Source organism: Trichomycterus rosablanca, chromosome 3, assembly GCF_030014385.1.
Source record: "Trichomycterus rosablanca isolate fTriRos1 chromosome 3, fTriRos1.hap1, whole genome shotgun sequence".
Lineage (NCBI taxonomy): Eukaryota > Metazoa > Chordata > Actinopteri > Siluriformes > Trichomycteridae > Trichomycterus > Trichomycterus rosablanca.
The window spans coordinates 45910623-45936806 of record NC_085990.1 but is presented as its reverse complement, the minus strand read 5'-3'; the positions used below and the strand labels follow the sequence as shown (position 1 = coordinate 45936806).

General features: G+C 38.9%; 1 protein-coding gene across 4 annotated transcripts in view; it reads right to left on the bottom strand.

Moving 5' to 3' along the window:
- The window catches only part of sh3d21 (SH3 domain containing 21), a 33948-nt gene that overhangs the window by 6456 nt on the left and 1308 nt on the right, over nucleotides 1-26184 (bottom strand). For 2 of the 4 annotated variants that reach the window (XM_062991384.1, XM_062991385.1), the window contains exons 1-12: nucleotides 22063-22351; nucleotides 19324-19481; nucleotides 18572-18629; nucleotides 18175-18287; nucleotides 16471-16561; nucleotides 16274-16335; nucleotides 16147-16189; nucleotides 9238-9332; nucleotides 6836-6934; nucleotides 6446-6491; nucleotides 1111-1176; nucleotides 579-696 (exon numbers count right to left, since the gene is read on the bottom strand). In XM_062991384.1, the coding sequence (XP_062847454.1) occupies nucleotides 579-696; nucleotides 1111-1176; nucleotides 6446-6491; nucleotides 6836-6934; nucleotides 9238-9332; nucleotides 16147-16189; nucleotides 16274-16335; nucleotides 16471-16561; nucleotides 18175-18287; nucleotides 18572-18629; nucleotides 19324-19481; nucleotides 22063-22141 (1028 nt within the window). In that variant the 5' untranslated portion in view covers nucleotides 22142-22351. Of the gene's footprint in view, nucleotides 1-578; nucleotides 697-1110; nucleotides 1177-6445; nucleotides 6492-6835; nucleotides 6935-9237; nucleotides 9333-16146; nucleotides 16190-16273; nucleotides 16336-16470; nucleotides 16562-18174; nucleotides 18328-18571; nucleotides 18630-19323; nucleotides 19482-22062; nucleotides 22352-24118; nucleotides 24210-26184 lie in introns of those variants that run through there. The other 2 variants (XM_062991386.1, XM_062991387.1) reach the window with 2 other exon arrangements.

Sequence of the window (26184 nt, the reverse complement as noted above, 5' to 3'; positions counted from 1 at the left end):
ACACTTGTGCAAGTTTATACAAATTAAAAATCAATAATAATTTATTTACGTTTGATAAAATAACTAGTTTTTCCGCACTGTCCACCATATTTTTTATTTTTCTGTGAAAAAAAAAAGTTGTGCCGCACTGAATGCCGGGATTGTCTTCACCGTTAAGGCAGCATCGGATGCTCCCTCGTTATTCTGTCAAAATACTGTTCGGATTTAAGGTGCCTTAGTAGGCAGCATTTTAGGGTATCTAGGAATTCAAACAGGCTTCTTCTCAATGACGTAAAATGCTGTCTATGTAGAGAGCTCATTAGGTTTTCGAACACACCCATTATCAGCTAGCTTCAACTATCTGACAAATTCAGAAGACCAAGGTCCTCTAATAACTTAACTACAAAATGTGATTGGTTCAGTGCTGTGGAGCTTTAACAGTGACATCACCATCAACTGAAACATCACAATTATTTTAACTGTCTCTGGAATGTTGAGCTAGATTTCTTATACTGTATCTTCATATACAATTACCAAAATGTCAGATCTTCTAATGCAAATGAACATAAGATTGAATTTTGATACAAATGATGAATTACCTGTGTACAAACTTTGGTGGCTTTTCCTTTACTGGAGGTGGTGGGTTTTTAAACATGCCCGGCAGCTTAATTTTACCAGGGGGGTCACTTCTGAAATCTTTGGTTTCTGGCTTTTCATCTGCACATACAAATAAATGATATTAGCTTTAATATGTAAATGTAATATGCAAAAACAACCCTGAAGCAGAATGTTGTGACTGTTTAAATTCTATTTTCCCCACGTTTGAGGATTTACTCTTTCTAGATCTGATGTATTATCAAAATAGTCTGTATATATTTAAATTAGTTGCACTCAGAAATATTCAACGCCCCTTTGCTTAATAGGTATAATGGTGATGTGTATAGAATTAAGTGAAAATATACAGCAGGTCTCAGTAAACAGAGAAAGTATATTAATAGATATAAGCAATTTTACGTTTACATGCAAAACGCCTTGTTCTTTTTCCATACAGTATTTAACCCCCAGTCTCAGTACTTGATCAAATCATTTGCCTTGACACCCCCTATTAAGTCCCTCTATTAGCTGTTTTACCTTTGGTCTCTGTCTTTGCTGTGTTTGCTTCAGTGCTGATTTTGTCCATTCCAGAAGCTTGTTTTACTGCCATACAAGCAAAGAATTATTATCATTCTGTGTTTTACATTATTCTGTTAATTATGTAAAAGTTTGAGGGGTCTTCAGAAAATATATGAATGTTAGAATTTCCCTGAACAATAAGTGACCCAATGTTTCCTGTGTCTGATTAAATATATCTTAACAAACAGCCTGGGAAACAAACAGTTGTGAAATGACTGCTTGTCTATTAATTTTTATGTAAAATTTTAACTGTAGATTGATATGGTTGACCACTATTTTATAAATAAATTAAAATATAATGATCATAAAAGAGATTGTACTAACTGACTTTAAGAAAAAGCTAAGCTGCTTTGTTAGTGAATGCAAGCTAATATGCTACATTAATTTTATACTGTTTAAATACATGATGTGATTTTGGAGTTGTGGAGTTTCAACAGTCACATCACTCTTTAATTAAAACATCACATTTCCAAACTACATTTTTTACAAACAACAATAGTAAACTGAACTACAAAACATCATTATTATTTAAAACACAATTTACTGCCATAACAGCAAAGCGATATTAGCAAGTTTTTCCTGACCTGACTAAATGTAAGGTTTTTCTTTATTCTTTTAATTACACGAAGTAAATTTAGGATGTTAAAAGCATAGAATGCTTAGAATTTCCCTTAGCAAGGTAGTTTTAAAGTTAGCATAAAACAAATGCTGATAATCGTATCAGGGACTGAAATACAGTGGGGTACAGTTGTTTAAAAAATCTTTTTAACCAGGCTAGCAATATTGTGTCTGACAATGGTAAAAAGCACCATAATTAATTCCTAGAATATATAAAAAATATAGATTGTAACAGAGGTTATATTACTTATTAAATTGTCATGTAGCATTGTGTAGGGTTTTATATACAGAATTATTTCAGTCACCCTGCAGATACTTTCGACAGATGCGTAAGCAGTTTTTTGTGTATCTTATGTACACTATAAAGTATGTGGACACATTAGATACTAATGTTGGGCAAAAACACGCACAATCTCACAATCAGTGTTCAAATTATTCTCAGATGTGTTTAGTATAGCTGAGGTCAGAGTACTGTATAGGCTTCTAAGCTTTCTCCATATCCAACCAGCCAAATTATGTCTTTATGGGCATTACTTTGCACAAGTAGTGAAAATAAAAAATAAATAAAAATCATTAACAGAAAGTGTTAGATAAGTGTTAGATTAAATGTGATTAAAATACTGTATACAATTAACACTAATTGTCACTGTAACACTGTTTACATTACTTACATTATTATCAGCTATTCTTAACTAGTCACTTTTAGAAAAAAAAAATCTATCATAAGGACAAATTTACTGAAATATTGAAACTAAAAACGGAATTAACTAAATGCACAGATTAGTTAAAAATTTTGGTTCGACTTTATGCAGTTTGAATATGTGCCTACAGTCCTTTACAATAACTGACTGACAAATATGGCATCACACAAGCTGTAGACTAGAGAATCAAGAATCAAGTGTCACTAATAAAACAGTGCAATACTAATTCGTCTATTTAAATGCGTCAACTTATAAAAAATCTTAAAGCTGTTTAAAAACCTCTGGTTGTGAAATCTGCTGCAGTTATAATTTTATAAAGAATTCATCTGTCCTATACGCAGTGTTTTTGCATAAATCCAGATGGTCTGGCAAAAAAGAAAGCCTGAGCACACCTAGAAACAAACCTAGACCTGACACAGTGTTTAATGTTTTTGGCTAATTTATTGTTTACTAAACTATTTTTAACAGTTCAGGATTATTTTATAAGTCTACATAAAATTGCACCATTTATTTTACTAAACAGATTTTACTTCAGATTAACTTTAAAGTTAGAAAAAACGAATTAAACATAAATTAAATATAAAAAAGACAGATAAAATGCAGTAAGTCGTTCTACATACCTCTCAAATCAATTAAAATCGTGATTCCACCATTAGTGGTAGGACTTTTTTTTTTATATGTTAAGAAGTCTGGTGGAGTGAAGAAGAAAAATCAAGTGCCCTTGCCTGCCCATGCACTCTGATTATATCTTAGCATGGCCTGTAACTTCCTGTACAGCTCATAAACATAGTCGTGCTTTCAGTGACAGCACAGCACTGTGTATGTAACAAAGACAATTTAGCAAAGACTTCCAAATTTTATATTAAAAATATCAGTTAGTCTGTTATTTTTGTTAATTTTACTTTGAATAGGCAGTCGCTTTTCTATCTGAATTTAGGTTACATAAACCTATTTTTATACGCCACAGAGCTTTCTTAACTGTAGAAGAAATACAAAATTTCAAACCGCAGGTGTTCATAGCAAGTGTACACGTGCCAAAAACCCACTTCCTGCGTAATAACTTTCAGCTGTACACAAGTTTTTCACATCCTTCTTACAATTGACACAGCAACTGTAGCTAGCAATAAAGTTAATTTTGAATAACGTGAAACATCAGAATTTTGACTGTGATAACGTGTGTTTATATACATGATATGCCAATATTTGTAGACACCTAAGCATGAGATTACATGAGGCACTAATACCAGGTTGCCAACCTAGAAGAAAGTGAGTGAGTTTGTGGCCTGGCTCGCAATCAGTTTTCTCTCACTTCAGTGGGTTTGAGGTCAGAGCCCTGCACAGGCCATCAAAGTTCTTCCATGTCAAACTTGTTAAACCGCACTTTAATGGGCCTCACTTTGTGCTGGAACAAAAAAGGTCTTTCCTAAAATGTAGTCACAAAGTTAAACTTAAATTTATATTGTATCATTGATGGGCGGCACGGTGGGTAGCACTGTCGCCTCACAGCAAGAAGGTCCTGGGTTTGATACCCAGGCGGGGCGGTCCGGGTCCCTTCTGTGTGGAGTTTGCATGTTCTCCCTGTGTCTCCCTGTGGGTTTCCTCTGGGAGCTCCGGTTTCCTCCCACAGTCCAAAAACATGCAGTCAGGTTAATTGGAGACACTGAATTGCCCTATAGGTGAATGTGTGTGTGTGTGGGTGTGTGTGTGTGTGTTTGTATGTGTGTCTGCCCTGCGATGGACTGGCGCCCTGTTCAGGGTGTTACTGTGTGCCCATTGAAAAGCTGGGATAGGCTCCAGCATCCCCCATGACCCTAAGTGGATAAGCGGTGAAGACAGTGAGTGAGTGAGTGGATCATTGATTTTATATAGCTGTTAACAATAGGTGTGACTGTGACACTATAACTCTGTAATTAGGAGGGGTTTTCACATACTTTTGGATATATAGTGTATAACTGTAGTAAACAAATTCTATGGAATTAACAAGCCCTTATGTCACCTGTGACATGACAAACCACATCATAATTTTTCATATAGTTAATGAGGTCCATGTGTTCTAGTAATCTATCTTAGTAAAGTTGATATGCCATGTATCTGGACGTTTGTACATTTTAAAAAGGCCAACATTTTCACAGTCTCTTCATCATACACTGATAAGCCAAAATATTAAGACATTTACATTTTCGGCATTCAGCAGACACCTTTATCCAAAGCAACTTACAGTATACTTTGACAGTATACAATCGGAACAATTGAGGGTTAAGGGCCTTGCTCAATGACCCAACAATAACCAGAAACCGTCTGATTATTAGTCCAGCTACTTAACTGCTAGACTACAGCTGTTTCAGACCAACCACCTAATATGCTATCAAAAGACCTCTGACAGCTTAATCATTGCACTCAGGTGTTTCATTCAATCCCACTGCCACAGGTGTATAAAACCATGCACCTAGCCATGCAGTCTGTCTTTACTAATATTTGTGAAAGAATGGGTCATTCTAAAGAGCTGAATGATTTGGAGTGCGATACTGTAATAGGATGCCACCGTTGCAAGTCAGTTTGTGGCATTTCTTTCCTCCTGGATATTCCATGATCATCTCTGAGTGGTGTTACTGAAAAGTGGACGAGTTTAAGAACCACAGCAAACTCAGCCACAAGTGGCAGACCACTTCAAATTAGGAGCAGGGTCGCCAAGTGCAGAAACGCATAGTGCATAAAAGTCAACAGAGTTCCAAACATTGCTGGCATTACCAGCAGCACAACTGTGCGCCATGAGCTTCATGGCATGGGTTTCCATAGCCAAGCAGCTGCATGGAGCCTAACATTACCAAGCACAATGGTGTAATGGACATTGCTGGAATCCTTGGATAAGTTCAAGCCATTAGTCGATGTCTTGCATTGGTCTGGGGTGGTATGAGTCTTGGCTTTTTTTTGGTCTTAATCGAGATGGGACCACATAATTTACTTACCCAATTAATTGTATGGTAAGCATTATAAAAAAAAAATCACAGGTGCTCAGGTGGCACAGCAGTAAAATATGCTAGCACACTAGAGCTGACATCTAAAACTCTTGAGTTTAAATCTCAGCTCTGCTACCGTCAGACTGAGCACCTACACGAACAATGATTGGCTAGTTTGTAGGGTGGATTCCGGAGGAGATACTTCATAACTTATGCAATTATGACCTCTGCTGGCTATTTGATGGCTCCTCCACAGAGACGAGGGACAATGGAGATCAGTGCGTGACGCTCCGTGCGTGAAACTAAGCCCCATATAAACCCTGTGCAGGTAAAAAGGAGGAGTCGGCTACTGCACGTGTCAGAGGGGGCGTGTGTTAGTCACGGCTCTCCACGGTCAGGAGTGGAGGTCAGCAGCAGCAGAGAGGAAGCGAAATGCAATCGGGTAATTGGATACAACTAGATTTGGGGGAGAATTGGGAAAAAAAATTAAAATAAAAGCACTAACGGGGTGATAGCAACACTGAACCACAATGCAAAAAAACGTAAAAATAACTAACTATTATGGATTAAACAGGAGGTGTGCTGAGCAACAGTCACATGGGAAATTAATAGCCACATACATAAACTGGCTAGCCAGTGGTCAATGTATTTATTGCCCTATTGTCTATATTGATAAATTTTTTTACAAACATAAATTGGTATTTATGTACTGGTGTGTGGGTTGTGTTTAATTATAATTATGACATATTTAGAAACTGCATACTAAAAAAACTAAAACCTGTAACAACAATATATATATTCATTATTCTCATATACATTAATTCAGTAGAAAACATTTACTCAAACACCCTTATATTACATAATTACAGTAGCTGTAATTGTACTGGGCATGACAAAAAATATCAGTTTGAAACAGACTACAGTGTAAGGTGTCCAGTACACTATGGTCAGCCACTTTTATATTAAAACGTAAATAGCCACCAATAATACTTATAGGTCAGAAGGCCCGTTTCTTACCTGAATGCCTCTGTGAGCCAAGTCTCTGGGGTGGGTGGCTTTTTTCCTAACAGGAAAAATAAAAAAAAGAACTGTAGACAATGTTGGTTTAATCCTTATGATCTTGTGGCAACAACATGCCACAGACTTCCTCCTTTCTTTCTTACTTACCCAAAGCTTAGCAGAAATCTCTGATTCACTCAGCATAAACAAGCTCACAATATGGGGAACAATGTAGTCACAGAAACTCTTTATTAAAGTTCATTTTAGGACAAGTAAACTAAAAAGTTTACAGTCTAATCTAATGTATAAACGAATAGGTATTTCTAGTAGATTCAATCCTAGAATAGTGCTGGTGTGACACTCCATTCTACCAAACAGGACTAGTGTGAGAACTACTCGCCCACTCACTTGATGCATGTCCATCGGGATTACCATGACAAAGTTGTCAGGGAAAAAGCCCCTCCGACCGTTCAACTCGCCTTCCCACCATCCGTCATCTTCACTGACCTTCAGCATGGAAACAGAGAGTGGAAAATCAAACCCTACAGTCACACCCTTTTAAAGAAAGCGCTGGTGGAAAATGATGTAAAAAAAACTCATGGCAAGTTATCACAAATGTTTGATTGCAATAGGTACTGCCTAGGGCAGATCAGGTTATTAGATTTAGGGGGCAATTACAACCCCAAATCAGAAAAAGTTGGGACAGTATGGAAAATGCAAATAAAATAAAAATGCAGTGTTCCTTACATTTACTTTGACTTTTATTTGATTGCAGAGAGGATGAACCTGAGATATTTCATGTTTTATCTGCTCAACTTCAAGTACATTGAGATCTTAGAGCAACATATGCTGCCTTCAAGACGTCGTCTTTTCCAGGGACGTTCATGCATTTTTCAACAAGACGATGCAAAACCACATGCTGCACACATTACAAAGGCATGGCTGTGGAAGAAAAGGGTACGGGTACTGGATTGGCCTGCCTGCAGTCCTGACCTGTCCCCAATAGAGAATTTTGAAAGGAAAAATGCAACAACAACAACCCCGTACTGTTGCACATCTTAAGACGTGTTTGCAGGAAGAATGGGACAAAATAAAAGCTGAAACACTAAATCACTTGGTATCCTCGGTGCCAAAACGTCTTTTAAGTGTAATGAAAAAAAAACGGCAACATTACAAAGTGGCAAATGCTTTACCGTCCCAACTTTTATTCATTATTCAATTTTTATTTATTATTTGCTTTTTTCATGCCGTCCCAACTTTTTCTGATTTGGGGTTCAACTTTTTCACATGGGTGATATAGGTTTTGAATAAATCTTTAACTTCCATAAATGAAATGATCATTTAAAAGCTGTGTTTTGTGTTTACTTGTAATGTCTTTACTTGATGAAACATGATAAAACATTTAAACGTGACATTTAAAAAATGGTTGAGGGGCAAATACCATTTTAAAGCACTGTATCTTCACCCTGCACAGGGTAAAGTCCTCAACAGCAAATTTGTCAATGCCCACCAGTATCATGCCCACCTGCCTGACAATAATGGCCAGCAAGATGACTGGACAGCATGGAGTCTCTTTAACTGTGACTGTGTCAGTACCTTTAACAGGCAGTTTCTGTGCCAGATAGAGACACACACCTGCCAGGTTTTGAAGGATGAACTCAGTATGTCAGATGCTGCGGCTAAAGAGCCACAAACCAAAGAGGGAAATGACAAAAGTAACTGGTGGCCAAAATAAGAGGAACTAATACAGGTATCAAAAGCAATTCAAAATCAATCTTTCACAGCCCAAAGAGAAGAGAGCAGACAGGAGAGACAAAGATTTAGAAGATTTAGGAAATTGGACATAATGGCATGGCAGGTGGGCACGATACTGTGTTTGTGCCCCACTGCAAAGCTATACAGCTGGTGGGTCTGTAAGTTTTTTGTTTTTTTTAATATTTTCTTTATACATTTTCTCCCCTTTTTCTCCCTTTTTAGCGCGTCCAGTTGCCCGATTGCGTCATGCTTCCTCTCCACCAATGCCGATCCCTGCTCTGATTGAGGAGAATGAAGCTAACCCACGCCCCCTCCGACACGTGGGCAGCATGCCGTATGCATCTTATCACCTACACTTTGACGAGTGCAGTGCAGCTCAGCGTTGTGTACGGAGAGACACACCCTGAGAGCACTCTTTTCTCATCTCTGTGTATGCCATCAATCAGCCAGCAGAGGTCGTAATTGCACCAGTCATGAGAGAGAGAGAGACCCCATCCGGCTTAGTCCCTCCCATATCTGAACAACAGGCCAATCGTTGTTCATGTGGCCGCTCAGCCTTAGACGGCAGGCAGAGCTGAGATTCCATACGATGTATTCAAGATCCAGCTCTGGTTCCAGCATGTGTTTTTACCGCTGCGCCACCTGAGCAGCCATATCGGTTAGGTTTTTATAATTAATCTTATACACCTGTTAGCAATGTGTCTGCTCTGAAGTTTCTCAACTGAAGAATTAGGAGGTGTGTCCATATACTTGTGGCCATAACTTGTTAATGGATGTTTTACTCTTAGTCTTGTTGTTCTTTGACTGAGAACATTTAATCAGTTGTTGTCTAGCATGGAGCAGAACTTTTACTCGAGTGTGTGTTTTTACGTGTGATCACACCCACTTTTTAATGCATTGTTACTTTCCCTTGATAGACTTTGTTTGCAGTGCTCAGCATGTTCCAAATGAAACATTCAAAGATTCTTACTTTATCTAGTGACTAAATTATGTTTTTATGACTAAATATAAGTCTTTAACTAAAATCTGTATTTCTTGTATCTTAAAATCTTGACCTTGCTGATGACTGAGACGATGTCTCCCTTCTTTAGATCCAGTTCATCTTCGGCCAAGGCAACATAGTCGAACATGACTTGACAACATTCTTTTACTGTTAGAGAACAGGAAGACGGGTGTTTAGTGTGTTGAGCTGGTTAGGATTATAGTGCACAAATAAATTCCTTACAGTAAATGTGTGTTTTGTTAGTCATAAGTTGCTGAAAAACAGGAAAGGATAAAAAGATAGTACTGTCACATGCTTTGTGATCAGAAAAAATACATGTATGATTCATTCTTTCATGTAGATCTTATCAAATGTGGTCGTAATAAAGATATTACTATGATTAAATGTATAAAGTGGAATTATCGAAACATACACTGATTAGCCATAACATCAAAAGCACCTTCTTGTTTCTACACACACTGTCCACTTTATCAGCTCCACTTACCATATAGGAGCACTTTGCAGTTCTACAATTACTGACTGTAGTCCATCTGTTTCTCTACATACTTTTTTAGCCTGCTGTCACCCTGTTCTTCAATGGTCAGGACCCCCACAGGACCACCACAGAGCAGGTATTATTTAGGTGGTGGATCATTCTCAGCACTGCAGTGACAATGACATGGTGGTGGTGTGTTAGTGTGTGTTGTGCTGGTATGAGTGGATCAGACACAGCAGTGCTGCTGAAGTTTTTAAATACCGTGTCCACTCACTGTCCACTCTTTTAGACATTCCTACCCAGTTGGTCCACCTTGTAGATGTAAAGTCAGAGACGATCGCTCATCTATTGCTGCTGTTTGAGTTGGTCATCTGCTAGACCTTCATTAGTGGTCACAGGACGCTGCCCACAGGGCGCTGTTGGCTGGATATTTTTGGTTGGTGGACTATTCTCAGTCCAGCAGTGACAGTGAGGTGTTTAAAAACTCCATCAGCATTGCTTTGTCTTATCCACTCATGCCAGCACAACACACACTAACACACCACCAGTGTCATTGCAGTGCTGAGAATGATCCACCACCCAAATAATACCTACTCTGTGGGGGTCCTGACCATTGAAGAACATTTGAAGAAAGGGGACTAACAAAGCATGCAGAGAAACAGATGGACTAAAGTCAGTAATTGTAGAACTACAAAGTGCTCTTGTATGGTAAGTGGAGCTGATAAAATGGACAGTGAGTGTAGAAACAAGGAGGTGGTTTTAATGTTATGGCTGATCAGTGTATACAGAATGTTTTGGGGAAGGACTTTCTTGAGACAGTATAAATGACCTATGTAATAATTTTAATGTGTTTAAAAAATATAGTTGGGTTCAAATTTTGTTATAGTTGTGATAGGTTTGTTACCTGTGTTTATCTTGAATTTTTTTAGAAAACTGTGAAGTACAGTTCCAAACATAGATAAACATATGTGTTAAATTAGCATGATTATTAAATTACAGCTATCTTTGATCTTTGATTAATATCTTTGATATTAATAACCCTTTATGTGTGACATTCTAAAACAACATGGGGTAACTAACAATCACAATAAGGCCAAACAGTGGGTGCATAAATTGCAGGTACATTGGTCAAAAATGGAAAATGTGATGTAATGTTTTGGTCAAAGGTCATGACAATGACGCAGCTCAGGTGGCGCAGTGGTAAAACACACTAGCACACCAGAGCTGGGATTTTGAATACATTGTATCAAATCTCAGCTCTGTCATCCGGCTGGGCTGGGCGGCTAAATGAACAATGTTTGGGTAGAGAGTCGGATAGGGACCTCATAACTGATGTAATTACGGCCTCTGCTGGCTGATTGATGGCGTCTGCACGGAGTAGAGGAATAATGCTGATCAGAGTGTGGCTCTCCGTGCACAAGGCTGATTTGCATATGAACTTGCCTCGTGCAGGTGAAAAAATGCAGTCGGCTACTGCTCACGTGTCGGAGGGGGCGTGTGTTAGTTCGCTCTCCTCACAAATCCTCGGGAGAAAAAGGGATGTATGTATGCCAAATAACATCATCAAAGACCGGCAGGGACCGGCACCACAGGATAGTGGCTGAGTGCCCCAAAAAGTCAGCTACAAAAATAACCAAAGAATAAAATTAGCACATTTATGAGCCAGTCACTGTGAGCTTATAAAGCAACAATGTATTTTAGAAACCTTTGAAATCCATCAATCTACAAATGACTTGGTGCTTGGAGCACAAAACCTGGATCAAATTGTAATTTAATCTGATGAGTCAACATATTGTGCCAGTACTATTATGTTTCTAAATAAATTTATGTTTATAGAAGACCAAATGCTTTCTTCAAACCACAATGTCTGCAACAATACTAAAATACAGTGGTGGATCCAACATTCTATTAGTACCTGTTTAGTAGAAATCATTAGGACTAATAATTATACTGATGTATAGTGCATTTGAATTGATACTGTAACATTTGTCATATGTTTGCTTCTTAGGAAGGAAATGAACTGTTTATCTTTCATCCACACATTTTGATGGTGAGGTTTACATCAGATCAATGCTAGTCCTACAGGTACAAGGGGTATATTTACTTTTACATTGTAATTGTTTTTGTATTTCAATGTAAGTTATTGTTAAAAGGCTTTTTTTTTCACACATCACACATGGTTAGGTAAATTATCTAGGTTAAAGGGTCAATTCAAAGTAGATTTTTCCTTACTTACTATAAGTAATACCAAATTAACATAACTATATGAAAACATTATATACACACACACACATATATATATATATACAGTGTATCACAAAAGTGAGTACACCCCTCACATTTCTGCAAATATTTTATTATATCTTTTCATGGGACAACACTATAGAAATAAAACTTGGATATAACTTAGAGTAGTCAGTGTACAACTTGTATAGCAGTGTAGATTTACTGTCTTCTGAAAATAACTCAACACACAGCCATTAATGTCTAAATAGCTGGCAACATAAGTGAGTACACCCCACAGTGAACATGTCCAAATTGTGCCCAAAGTGTCAATATTTTGTGCGACCACCATTATTATCCAGCACTGCCTTAACCCTCCTGGGCATGGAATTCACCAGAGCTGCACAGGTTGCTACTGGAATCCTCTTCCACTCCTCCATGATGACATCACGGAGCTGGTGGATGTTAGACACCTTGAACTCCTCCACCTTCCACTTGAGGATGCGCCACAGGTGCTCAATTGGGTTTAGTCCATCACCTTTACTTTCAGCTTCCTCAGCAAGGCAGTTGTCATCTTGGAGGTTGTGTTTGGGGTCGTTATCCTGTTGGAAAACTGCCATGAGGCCCAGTTTTCGAAGGGAGGGGATCATGCTCTGTTTCAGAATGTCACAGTACATGTTGGAATTCATGTTTCCCTCAATGAACTGCAGCTCCCTAGTGCCAGCAACACTCATGCAGCCCAAGACCATGATGCTACCACCACCATGCTTGACTTTAGGCAAGATACAGTTGTCTTGGTACTTCTCACCAGGGCGCCGCCACACATGCTGGACACCATCTGAGCCAAACAAGTTTATCTTGGTCTCGTCAGACCACAGGGCATTCCAGTAATCCATGTTCTTGGACTGCTTGTCTTCAGCAAACTGTTTGCGGGCTTTCTTGTGCGTCAGCTTCCTTCTGGGATGACGACCATGCAGACCGAGTTGATGCAGTGTGCGGCGTATGGTCTGAGCACTGACAGGCTGACCTCCCACGTCTTCAACCTCTGCAGCAATGCTGGCAGCACTCATGTGTCTATTTTTTAAAGCCAACCTCTGGATATGACGCCGAACACGTGGACTCAACTTCTTTGGTCGACCCTGGCGAAGCCTGTTCCGAGTGGAACCTGTCCTGGAAAACCGCTGTATGACCTTGGCCACCATGCTGTAGCTCAGTTTCAGGGTGTTAGCAATCTTCTTATAGCCCAGGCCATCTTTGTGGAGAGCAACAATTCTATTTCTCACATCCTCAGAGAGTTCTTTGCCATGAGGTGCCATGTTGAATATCCAGTGGCCAGTATGAGAGAATTGTACCCAAAACACCAAATTTAACAGCCCTGCTCCCCATTTACACCTGGGACCTTGACACATGACACCAGGGAGGGACAACGACACATTTGGGCACAATTTGGACATGTTCACTGTGGGGTGTACTCACTTATGTTGCCAGCTATTTAGACATTAATGGCTGTGTGTTGAGTTATTTTCAGAAGACAGTAAATCTACACTGCTATACAAGCTGTACACTGACTACTCTAAGTTATATCCAAGTTTCATGTCTATAGTGTTGTCCCATGAAAAGATATAATGAAATATTTGCAGAAATGTGAGGGGTGTACTCACTTTTGTGATACACTGTATATACAGGTCCTTCTCAAAAAATTAGCATATTGTGATAAAGTTCATTATTTTCCATAATGTAATGATAAAAATTAAACTTTCATATATTTTAGATTCATTGCACAACAACTGAAATATTTCAGGTCTTTTATTGTTTTAATACTGATGATTTTGGCATACAGCTCATGAAAACCCAAAATTCCTATCTAAAAAAATTAGCATATTTCATCCGACCAATAAAAGAAAAGTGTTTTTAATACAAAAAAAGTCAACCTTCAAATAATTATGTTCAGTTATGCACTCAATACTTGGTCGGGAATCCTTTTGCAGAAATGACTGCTTCAATGCGGCGTGGCATGGAGGCAATCAGCCTGTGGCACTGCTGAGGTGTTATGGAGGCCCAGGATGCTTCGATAGCGGCCTTAAGCTCATCCAGAGTGTTGGGTCTTGTGTCTCTCAACTTTCTCTTCACAATATCCCACAGATTCTCTATGGGGTTCAGGTCAGGAGAGTTGGCAGGCCAATTGAGCACAGTAATACCATGGTCAGTAAACCATTCACCAGTGGTTTTGGCACTGTGAGCAGGTGCCAGGTCGTGCTGAAAAATGAAATCTTCATCTTTATAAAGCTTTTCAGCAGATGGAAGCATGAAGTGCTCCAAAATCTCCTGATAGCTAGCTGCATTGACCCTGCCCTTGATAAAACACAGTGGACCAACACCAGCAGCTGACATGGCACCCCAGACCATCACTGACTGTGGGTACTTGACACTGGACTTCAGGCATTTTGGCATTTCCTTCTCCCCAGTCTTCCTCCAGACTCTGGCACCTTGATTTCCGAATGACATGCAAAATTTGCTTTCATCCGAAAACAGTACTTTGGACCACTGAGCAACAGTCCAGTGCTGCTTCTCTGTAGCCCAGGTCAGGCGCTTCTGCCGCTGTTTCTGGTTCAAAAGTGGCTTGACCTGGGGAATGCGGCACCTGTAGCCCATTTCCTGCACACGCCTGTGCACGGTGGCTCTGGATGTTTCTACTCCAGACTCAGTCCACTGCTTCCGCAGGTCCCCCAAGGTCTGGAATCGGCCCTTCTCCACAATCTTCCTCAGGGTCCGGTCACCTCTTCTCGTTGTGCAGCGTTTTCTGCCACACTTTTTCCTTCCCACAGACTTCCCACTGAGGTGCCTTGATACAGCACTCTGGGAACAGCCTATTCGTTCAGAAATCGTTCAGTCTTACCCATGATTGCAGTTTTGAATAATGAACCAGGCTGGGAGTTTTTAAAAGCCTCAGGAATCTTTTGCAGGTGTTTAGAGTTAATTCGTTGATTCAGATGATTAGGTTAATAGCTCGTTTAGAGAACCTTTTCATGATATGCTAATTTTTTGAGATAGGAATTTTGGGTTTTCATGAGCTGTATGCCAAAATCATCAGTATTAAAACAATAAAAGACCTGAAATATTTCAGTTGGTGTGCAATGAATCTAAAATATATGAAAGTTTAATTTTTATCATTACATTATGGAAAATAATGAACTTTATCACAATATGCTAATTTTTTGAGAAGGACCTGTATATATATACGTATATACCTCCTTGTTTCTACACTCACTGTCCATTTTACTGACCGTAGTCCATCTGTTTCTCTGCATGCTTTGTTAGTCCCCTTTCACCCTGTTCTTCAATGGTCAGGACTCTCCCAGGACCACTACAGAGCAGGTATTATTTGGGTGGTGAATCATACTCAGCACTGCAGTGACACTGACATGGTGGTGGTGTGTTAGTGTGTGTTGTGCTGGTATGAGTGGATTAGACACAGCTGATGGAGTTTTTAAACACCTCACTGTCACTGCTGGACCGAGAATAGTCCACCAACCAAAAATATCCAGCCAACAGCGCCCCATGGGCAGCGTCCTGTGACCACTGATGAAGGTCTAGAAGATGACCAACTCAAACAGCAGCTATAGATGAGTGATCGTCTCTGACTTTACATCTACAAAGTGGACCAACTACGTAGGAGTGTCTAATAGAGTGGACGGTGAGTGGACATGGTACTTAAAAACTCCAGCAGCGCTGCTGTGTCTGATCCACTCATACCAGCACAACACACTAACACACCACCACCATGCCAGTGTCACTGCAGTGCTGAGAATCATCTACCACCTAAATAATACCTGCTCTGTGGTGGTCCTGTGGGGGTCTTGACCATTAAAGAACAGGGTGACAGCAGGCTAAAAAAAGTATGTAGAGAAATAGATGGACTACAGTCAGTAATTGTAGAACTACAAAGTGCTTCTATATGGTAAGTGGAGCTGATAAAATGGACAGTGTGTGTAGAAACCAGGAGATGGTTTTAATGTTATGGCTAATCGGTGTACAATGTAGTAGTTTTATAGTTTTAGCCTTGCTGGTGGTATGTGGACTTATTTGCCTCTGCTTTGGTATGTAGTCTTACAGATAACACCCCTCTAATTGCCAGTGTTTAAAATAGACTTGTGCTGAAGTTAAAACAAAATTTTACATTTAAATGCTTTAGTCATTAAGTCATCAAAACAGACCCAACAGGTTTACTAGACGCTATTGTGGTTCTTTGCCTGATCTGCTTACCATTTGTCTTTTTGCGAATACTTGCTCTCTGTTGCTTTATTCCCTGCAAAGATTTACAGAGATAAATCAGACTTGATTCAGTATCAGACTAAGATCTCTTGCTCATGGTGGTTCTGCTGTGTTGTACCTCTTTAGTAGCGATGCCATCAGAAACTTTAGCTGTACTCTTGCTTTCACTCAGCTTGCTTTCTGCAGATAATTAATAAAGGGTTTATAAAAACACATAATGCAACTTCTATAAAGGCACAATGCATTATCAAAAGCAATAAATAATAAAAAGAACCAATAACATAAATTTTTCAAAGTTTCAAGCAATAAGCAAACCTTTAGGAGAGACGAAATTTTCTTTAACAAAGTTCGATGGAAAAGCACCGATTTTGCCATTTTTCTTCCCCATACACCACCCATCCTCAATCTGTAAGAGAAATGAAAAAGTCAATGAATAACTTACATACCCCAAACCAGAGAAGACTGAGATCATAGAACAAGTGGAAACAATAGAACATCATTTCAAATACAAAATCAAAAACCTCCTTGATCCTTAATCAAATTTTTTATGTTTTTAAGACTGATGTAAATTGTAAGCTGCTTTTAAAAAAACCTGCAGCTGTCTTAATCGACTCTTATACATGCACTCTATATTTATTTATTTATTTTTTTAATGCATTTTTCTCCCCATTTTCCTCCAGATTTAGCGCACTCAATTTTGTCTTCCGTTGCTGAGAGATACCAGATTGCATCCAAGGACAGCACGTGTCTGAAGAGTCGTGTACAGCCCTCCTCTTCTCGCCCATGCTTTCTGCACAGGCGCCTCTTCCGCCAATCAGGGTCCTTACACAGCGTATGGAGACCCACCCACCCACACAGCCCCCACCCGGCAGATACGGTGGCCAATTAGTATCTGCTGCAGGCACTGCCAATTATGCCCGCCAGATGGCGCTCAGCTGACTGGTGGCAACACAGAGTTTCGAACCGAGGTGTTCAGAAACACGGTGCTGGTGTGCTAGCAGAATATCCCACTGTGCCACCTGGGCGCCGCAATTTGTTTTTACTCTCTGAGAGACTTTGCCTCTGATAAGTAAAAAGAAGTTACAATCGAGGAACAGGACATAACTAGATTGGAAGGAAAAAAAGAGGAAAAATGCATAAATATTCATTGGATTGGTTTTGGTTTGCCTTTGGCATGTCGGTTTGGTACCTAGCTCATGTTATTTTGGTTTGGTTTGTTTGGTTTTCTTGCTCAGTTTGTCAATTTGTCAAATTTAGCTCTAGCTCTTTGTCCATGCTCTTTGTCCATGCTCTTGCTAAGAAGTCTTGTTTAGTGGTTAGTCTTGTTTGTGTCCTGTGTTTAGCTTTAGCAGTGTTAGCCTAGGGTTTAGCATAGGTTTCATGTTTAGCCTTTGCCTTGTTCATGTATGTTTAAATTAAGATTAGCATTTGTAGCCTAGTTGTAGCCTATGGTTAAGGTGCTGGACTAGTAATCAAAAGGTTGCTGGTTCAAGCCTCACCGCTGCCAGGTTGTCACTGTTTGGCCCTTGAGCAAGGCCCTTAACCCTCAATTGCTTAGACATTATACTGTCACACTACTGTAAGTCGCTTTGGATAAAAGCGTCTGCTAAATGCTGTAAATGTAAATGTAATTTAGCATAGGTAGTGTGTTTGTGTCTTGTCTTGTGTATTATCCTGTCTGGTGTTTTGTTATTATTAAGCTTGGTTAAACAGCATCTGTGTGTGTGTGTGTGTGTCTGTCCCTCTTGTCCTGTTAGCCCATTCGTTACAAAGTCCCTTTAGACTTTACTATACTTTGTGTATATCATTCCTAGAAAGAAAAAAAATGGTACACATATATTCCTAATACACAAAGCCCCTGTTTTTGTAATATTTAACACCACTGGAAGAACACATCCCTCATTACCTACCAGTTTGCAGGGCAAATTAATTTTGATGACTAGCAAAATAAATCAGCAGTAAAATAAAGCATTAGGCAATTTTTTAAAACAGTATAAATCATAAGAAGTTGCTCCTTACCTCTTTGAGGATCTCTATGGTCTCTCCGAGCACCAGCTCAAGCTCATCCTTTTGTACTGGAGTGTAGGCATAAGTCACTTCACATTTTCTGCTCATGTGCTTTGACATCCTTGCTGGTGTGACAAACAAGCAGACTGAATAAATACAAGCTTGCTAGAAAAAAAGTCAAATAGGCAAATTAAATGCTACAGTCAAATGCATTTCACACTTCTTCCACTTGTTTTAATACTTTATTTATAGCACTGTTTTTGCACTTGAAATTAGCACTCGGCCCTTAAGATAGCATGTGGCCTAAGTGAAAGTTTTACAGTTTATCATACTGCACTTGGCTTCAAAGACCTGTATGTTTACTTGTGGTCTGTATTATTTTGCTCTAAAGATGAAGAGTAATGCATACATTTTCTCAGGCTCCGTGGTTCCCTGTTGTTGTCTCCTGTGAGGCTAACAGGCACCTCCTGTATGGGCAAAAATTGAAACTTAGAAAGAATTCATCAAGAATCTAAGCATTTAATAATACATTTCCAGACCAAAAGTATGTGGACACGCTGGTATCACACATATGTGCTTGCTTACTAATTCATTTATAAACCATTGCCATTAATATTGGCTTAACTGCCTTCACTCTTTTAAGAAAAAATAGCACTAGAATTAGAAAAATGAAAGCCATGCTTTGCTTTGGGTGTGCCTCCGGAGCATGATTTAGATTGGGAACTTCTTTTAGATACAGTAGTTTGGGTACTGGTGTTAAATGATCCACAATTTGCTGTCACAAGCTCAAAGTACAACATTCTGTAAAATATTATTAAATATAATAGCATTGAAAACTGAAAGAACCAGTCAAGTCAACAAAAATAGCTTACAACTTTTGGACAGGAAGTGCTTTGTGCTTTCCAGATCACAATGATTGGCTTGTTTGTGGATAGTTGGTCATTGATACCCAATCCATAAAACCTGATGTACTTTGCTTTTATTGGCAGTTTGTATTATTTTTATATGCTACATACTTCAGCAAATAACAATAGCCCAACAACATCTTAGAACTATATACATTATAATTCTCATTAAAAGCAGAGTCCACATACTTATACAATACAATACAACGTATACCACTAAGACATGCAAACTGTAAATAAATTAAGAGAGCCTGACCTTGACAAAGTTAGCAGGAAATATTCCTCGTTTTCCTCCGAGCTCTCCTTCCAGCCAGCCCTCCTCACTGGCCGCGTTTACATTTTTTACCACATCACCGGCCCGTATCGTCATTTCATCCCCCATTGTTCCCTCAAAGTCCAACAGCACCAGCACCTCTACACAGATAATGTTTATGTTACTAACACAAGTTTATGCTACTGACACATTAAACACTGACCATCTTACTATAACCAGGTACGCTCTTAAAACTCCCAAACCTGGGAATCTAAAATCAATCATATTGTCTATACAACAGCAAATCTATAGTGTAAAACTATAGTTTTTTTTTCTTAGACACCTAATGTGTTGTAAAGCTTTTAAACATTTTTGTTTAGAATTCATTGAGATCATAAATATTTTGTAGAACTTTTGTTTTAACATTGAATTTTCTATCATTTTTATTAACCACTTTTTCCTGGTGGCAGCACAGTGGCTTAATGGGTAGCACTGTCAAGTAGGTCCAGGGTTTGATTCCCATGTGGAGTGGTCTGGGTCCCTTCTGTGTGGAGTTTGCATGTGTTCCCTGTGTCTATGTGGGTTTCTTCCAGGTGCTCCGGTTTCCTCCCACAGTTCAAAGACATGCAGTCAGGTTAATTGGAGATACCTTCCCCCTAGGTAGTAGTGTTTACCCTGTGATGAACTGGCAACCTGTCAGGGGTGTTTCCTGCCTTTTTCCTGGTCAGCATTGCAGTGGGTCTGGTTTCACCGAAAAACAGTACAAGGCAGGAATACACAAAACAGAGCGCCAATCCATTACAGGGCTTTGAACCCTGCAGCTATTAGGCAGCTATTAAGGCAGCTATTAAGTTGTTTAGTCTAACCTGCTTCAGGTAGACTACACATATTCAGGTTTCATTACTGTTAGCCCGGATTAATCAAAAATGACTTAAATAGGAGCTTTTTAACAATGTGGAAAAAAAGTTAAAGGTCCCAACAAGCAACACACTACAATCTTATTAAAAGAAAATCTAAAAGATGTAGGAATCAAAGTCATTAAAATATCTAGGAAGGCATTTCAAAGACTCTGGGACTCCAGAAAACCACGGTAAGATCCAGTATTGTTTGAAGAAGAAAACTTGCAACAGTGGCAAATCTTTGCAAAGCCAGTTTTTCTAAAGGACTTGACTAGGCAAAATGGCATTTGTGTAGGAGTACAAAATAAGCAATGCAAACCCAATGCTAACCGAAAGGAACACAAACTTCTGTTGAAAATAATCTTCTCTTGACTGATTAGTCAAAAGTAAATATAAAAAAAGAAACATTATACCAAGAAAAATACCATCAGTCCTTGACCTGAAGCTTAAGTGCAACTGTGTTATGCAACAAGACAATGCAAAGCACATTAACAAAATGAAAAAATAAAATTCACTTAGATCTTAAATAGAGAGGCCTTGCTTTAAAGCTTTCCAATGTGGTTAAATGAAAGCAACTGAATAAAAGTGGGTCACAATTTTCTCCACAGTGATTTGAAAGACTGGTTGTCACTTATCAGTGTTTGGTTGCAGGTGGCACAACCTGTTTTTAAGAGGGGTAAATGCTTTTTCAAAGTTATATGCGCTGAATAAATGTTTTTCTCCAACTAATATTCTTTACTAACAGTGTGTATTTCCTCATGTTTCTTTTGTCTTATATTTTTATGAGGATCTGAAACCATTTAGTTTGAAAAGTGTGCAAAAACAGGAAATTCTGCTCTAAACCAAAGTGAGAAAATCTACATAAAAATGATGGTCAAGTGTAATTATACAAGCTTTTAAATCGCTTGAGTGGATGAAAAAAAAGTTATTTCAATTTTCTCCCAAAAGGCCAAGGACATGCAGTCAGGCCAACTGGAGCTACTGAAAAATTGCCCTATGTGTAAGTGTATTTGTATGTGTTTTTTTGTGTGTGTGTGTGTGTGTGTGTCCTGTGATGGACTTGCAACCTGTCCACGGTGATTTCTGCCTTTCACTCATTTAATCAAACCCAATGCGACCCTGACGAGGATAAAGCGGTGGTAAAACACTCACTCACTTTCTTAACCGCTTATCCAATTAGGGTTGCCTTGGGGGTGCTGGAGCCTATCCCAGCTTTTCAATGGGCTCAAGGCACACAGTAACACCTTGGACGGGGCACCAGTCCATTTCAGGGCAAACACACATACACACACACACAAACCCATTCACCTATAGGTTAATTCAGTGTCTCCAATTATCCTGACTGCATGTTTTTGGACTGTGGGAGGAAACCCACACAGACACAGGAATAACATGCAAACTCCACACAGAAAGGACCCAGACCGCCCCACCTGGGGATCGAACCTAGGACCTTCTTGCTGTGAGGCCACAGTGCTACCCACCGAGCCACTGTGCCGCAGTGGTAAAACAGATAATTAATAAAAGAAAAAAGTCTCAAGTGCATTTACAAATCAACAGTTTCTCTATTAACTGCTTTTTTAAAATATTGTCATGTCTTCTGAAACTGAAATCTGAAACTGATATCAATAATTATATTACAATTGGAAGTGGTTTTCAAATAGAACTTTACTTTTTAAGGATTTTACTTCTTAAGGCACAACATGTTAAAATCAAACAAGTTTAAATAGAGAATTTTTTTCTAGTCTGTAAAAAAGGCATGCTAATTTTTTCAACACTATTAAATAAAGTGGTATTATATTACACAGTCTGCTTGTTTGACACAAAACAACTTTCTTGGGTTTACCTTGCATGTTTAGCAGAAATTTACAGGGTAACGTGTTCCAGCAGGCCAAAGGTATGTGGTATGTGGCATGTAAATCCATGTGAAGTTTAACACTTGATTGAATTGCTATATTGCTCCTCTACTGCATTTTTCCAGAAGAATATTTGGATTCCAATATACAAAATACAAACATTTTCCATCTTCATGATTCCACTTCATGTCCACTTTTTGTATTACACTAGTTTAACTGCACCATTCAGAACACTTAGTACATGGCAACTGAGTTTTATTGGCTTCATATGTACCTCCTGTTATTGTGGCCAGATAACTTGTTAATATGACCTCATTACGGTCCTCCACAGGCTTCTGCTTTGTTATGATAGGCTTAGTAATTTTGGATCAAGGATGGATTGTGATTCTGGAAATTTTTCTTTCAGTCTGGAAAGGGTAACAGTAAAGGCAAATATCTCAAAATGCAAACAATAGAATGTCAAATTTACATATACATGTGTACACTACAGTGATTTTTTTTCTGTGTATCTCTGCTCATTCAAAACCTGGAGTAAGAACAAAGGGTCGGACATTGTATGGCACTTTTTGAGCCGAAGGAATTAGGGGTCTTGCTCAAGGGCCCAACAGTGGTGTCAGGGTAACACAACTTTTTAATAGCCCAAAGCTTTACCCCATAGGCTAAAATGCCTAACAAAATCCTTAGAAATTGACTCAATAGTTCTCCAAGAAGTCACAAAATAACCAAGATGAACCAAGATTTAAGGAACTGCAGGCCTCACTTTAGATGGTGAGCCAGTGATTTCACAATTAGAAAGTGACTGGGTTATAAATAGGGAGTTGCAAGGCACTGCTAATCAAGCAGAACATAAGTACTTGTCTTACATTTGCAAAAAAAAACACTCGAATTACTCCCAACCTTCATGATTTACAGGTTAAATGAGTCATCTTATATCTGGTGTAAAGCTAACACAGCATTCCACACCTGTCATAACAACAATCAGATGGTGGTGGTAACAACATGGAGTTCATAATCAAAGCTTAACGAAGGTCAAAATTTCTCTACAGCTTTGTAAAAGACAGATCGTCAGAGACTGGAGGTGTTTTGATGCAGCTGTTGTTGCTAAAGGTGGCACAATGAATTAAATGGGTCAACTAATAAATCTTCCTATGGGTAATATACTGTAGGTGTTGCATACCAGCTTTCCATAAAAAATATGATGATTATATAAAAAGTGTTTTGTTGGTGTGTGTTTTTGTCCTACATTGCATTTTGTATGATGATCTGAAACCATTAAGTGTGTCAAATATGCAAAAAGAAGGAAAATCAGGAGAAACATGACAGGCTTTTCAGTTTCACTTATTCAGTCACAGAACAAGAACATTTGCCCTCTCAAGACTTCTATGAAACATTTGTCTTTTACAAGTGTACAATATATAGCTATACGTATTTGGACACCTGACCATGAGCTTGTTGGACATCCCATTTCAAAAACAAGAATTTGATGTATGTCTGTGGGAATTTGTGCCCATTCAGTCAAAATATGATTTGTTTGGTGGGGCACTGATGTTGGTCAGGAATGGCTCTCTTGATGTTGCAGTTCATTCCAAAGCTGTTTAGTAGGGCTGAGGTCAGGGCTCTGTGCAGGTCACTGGAGTTTCTTTATGCCAAGCTTTTCTTCTTTATGTAACCTGCATTGTGCACAGGGACACAGTCATGCATGCTGAAACAGGAAATAGCTGCAATTTCCTTAATATAATGCATTTCTTACTGTGAGAAATTGTTGTGGCTGAAACACAACAGTGAATTCAATTATTAGTGGTGTCCCATTACTTTTGACCATATAGTGTATGTAAACTAAAGTTCTGACAGTGCAGTTACTGTATTGAAATGATAAGTGAATATAGAACATAGTAGCAGTAGTAGCTGCCTGAGCCTTGGCCTAATCAATACACAGATAACTGATCCATACAAAGAAAACCATACAATGTGTAAAACATTTCTTGGGCTTCTATTGAAACATGCTTGTAACATGTAAATATTGTTACTGAAAATAAAGAGACTCACCCATTGTCCTAAATGCTGTGCTCAGTCCTGAACAATCAATGACAGAAATACACTAAACAGGCAGGATTCACGTGTCGTCAGATTCCTAGTGCTAAACAACCAAAAAACACAAGCAGAGCTAAGATACCCTTTACTATCCTTAGTCAAATATTAACACTGAGAGACTTTTCCAGCTAGTCATGACAAGCAACACACCTACAGACGTAACAGTGTATGAGAGAGAGAGAGAAAGCAAGAGGGAGAGAGAGAAAGAGAGAGAGAGGAAGAACAGGTTTTTGCTGGAATGAAAAAACGTGAGATTAGAACATTCATAACAGGAAGTTCAAGGAAATAAGAAGCAAACAGTGTGATGCATTACTGTAACCCATATTTTTGTTATGACCACTGTTGATTAGTGAAGGAAATACATAAGGATACTAAAATAAAGTTACTTATATATACACTGATCAGCCATAACATTAAAACCACCTCTCTGTTTCTATACTCACTGTCCATTTTATCAGCACTAGATACCATGTACATGAACCATGAACTTTGTAGTTCTACAATTACTGACTGTAGTCCATCAGTTTTTCCCTTTCATGCTGTTCTTAAGTGGTCAGGACTCTCCCAGGACCACCACAGAGCACGTATTATTTGGGTGGTGGATCATTCTCAGCACTGCAATGAGACTGACATGGTGGTGGTGTGTTAGTGTGTGTTGGAGTTTTTAAACACCTCACTGTCACTGCTGGACTGAGAATAGTCCAAAAACCAAAAATATCCCATGGGCAGCGTCCTGTGACCACTGATGAAGGTCTAGAAGACGACCAACTCAAACAGCAGCATTAGATGAGCAATAATCTCTGACCTTACATCTACAAGGTGGACCAACTAGGTGTTGGTGTGTCTAATAGAGTGGACAGTGAGTGCACACGGTATTTAAAAACTCCAGGAGCGCTGCTGTGTCTGATCCACTCATACCAGCACAACACACACTAACACACCACCACCATGTCATTGTTACTGCAGAGCTGAGAATGATTCACCACCTAAGTAATACCTGCTCTGTTGTGGTCCTGTGGGGGTCCTGACCATTGAAGAACAGGGTGAAAGCAGGCTAAAAAAGTATGTAGAGAAACAGATGGACTACAGTCAGTAATTGTATAACTACAAAGTGCTTCTATATGGTAAGTGGAGCTGATAAAATGGACAGTAAGTGTAGGAACAAGGAGAGGGTTTTAATGTTATGGCTGATCAGTGTATATACAGTGTGTATATGTCATATATACATATCTATGACAGTCACATTACATGAAGTAGAACCTTTTATTCATAAAGTGAAACATTTTACATATATCATTTGTGTGATGAATTTACAGTGCAAATCAATATCATATGGTAAAAAAGAAATACACCCATTTATAGCTTTAAATACATGGTTTAATTCACAATATATTTAATTAACAAAAGCAATATAAACATATAAATGTTTGTCTCCACTGACAAGTCTGCACCCAAAAGATTAAGCATAAAACACACAACAATCACACACAATATTTGATTAAATTTGATTGTCCTCATTTAGAAATTAATGTCAGTCAAGATGTAACAATAAGATTTCAGACACAGACACAAACTGTATAACAGAAGTTTACCAGGCCTGCACTGCATAATTTAATCATGCTTTAAGATCATTTAATGCATTAAAAGCTTCTACTTGGAGGCACTCAAACAAAATGCACCACCATTGATAGATCTCAAGTTCTCAAATTGGAATCTCAGCTTTGCTATCAGCCGGCCGGGCGCCTACACAGACACTCGATTGTGTGTGTCTGTAGGTGGAGGGACAATCGCTGAAACAGGGTTCCTTGTTGCTGGCTCTCCACATGCGATACACTGCTTTGTAAAACCCTGTCCCTGCCAGGTGAAAAGAAGCGATTAGCAGCTGCACCCGTGTCAGAGGGGGCATGTGACAGCCTCACCCTCCTCGATTGAGGGTGGGGGTGGCAACAGCAACGAGAGAGATAAGCTCCAATTGGCCATGACTGGATTGTGTGAAAAAGGGGAAAAAAACAGTAAAAAAT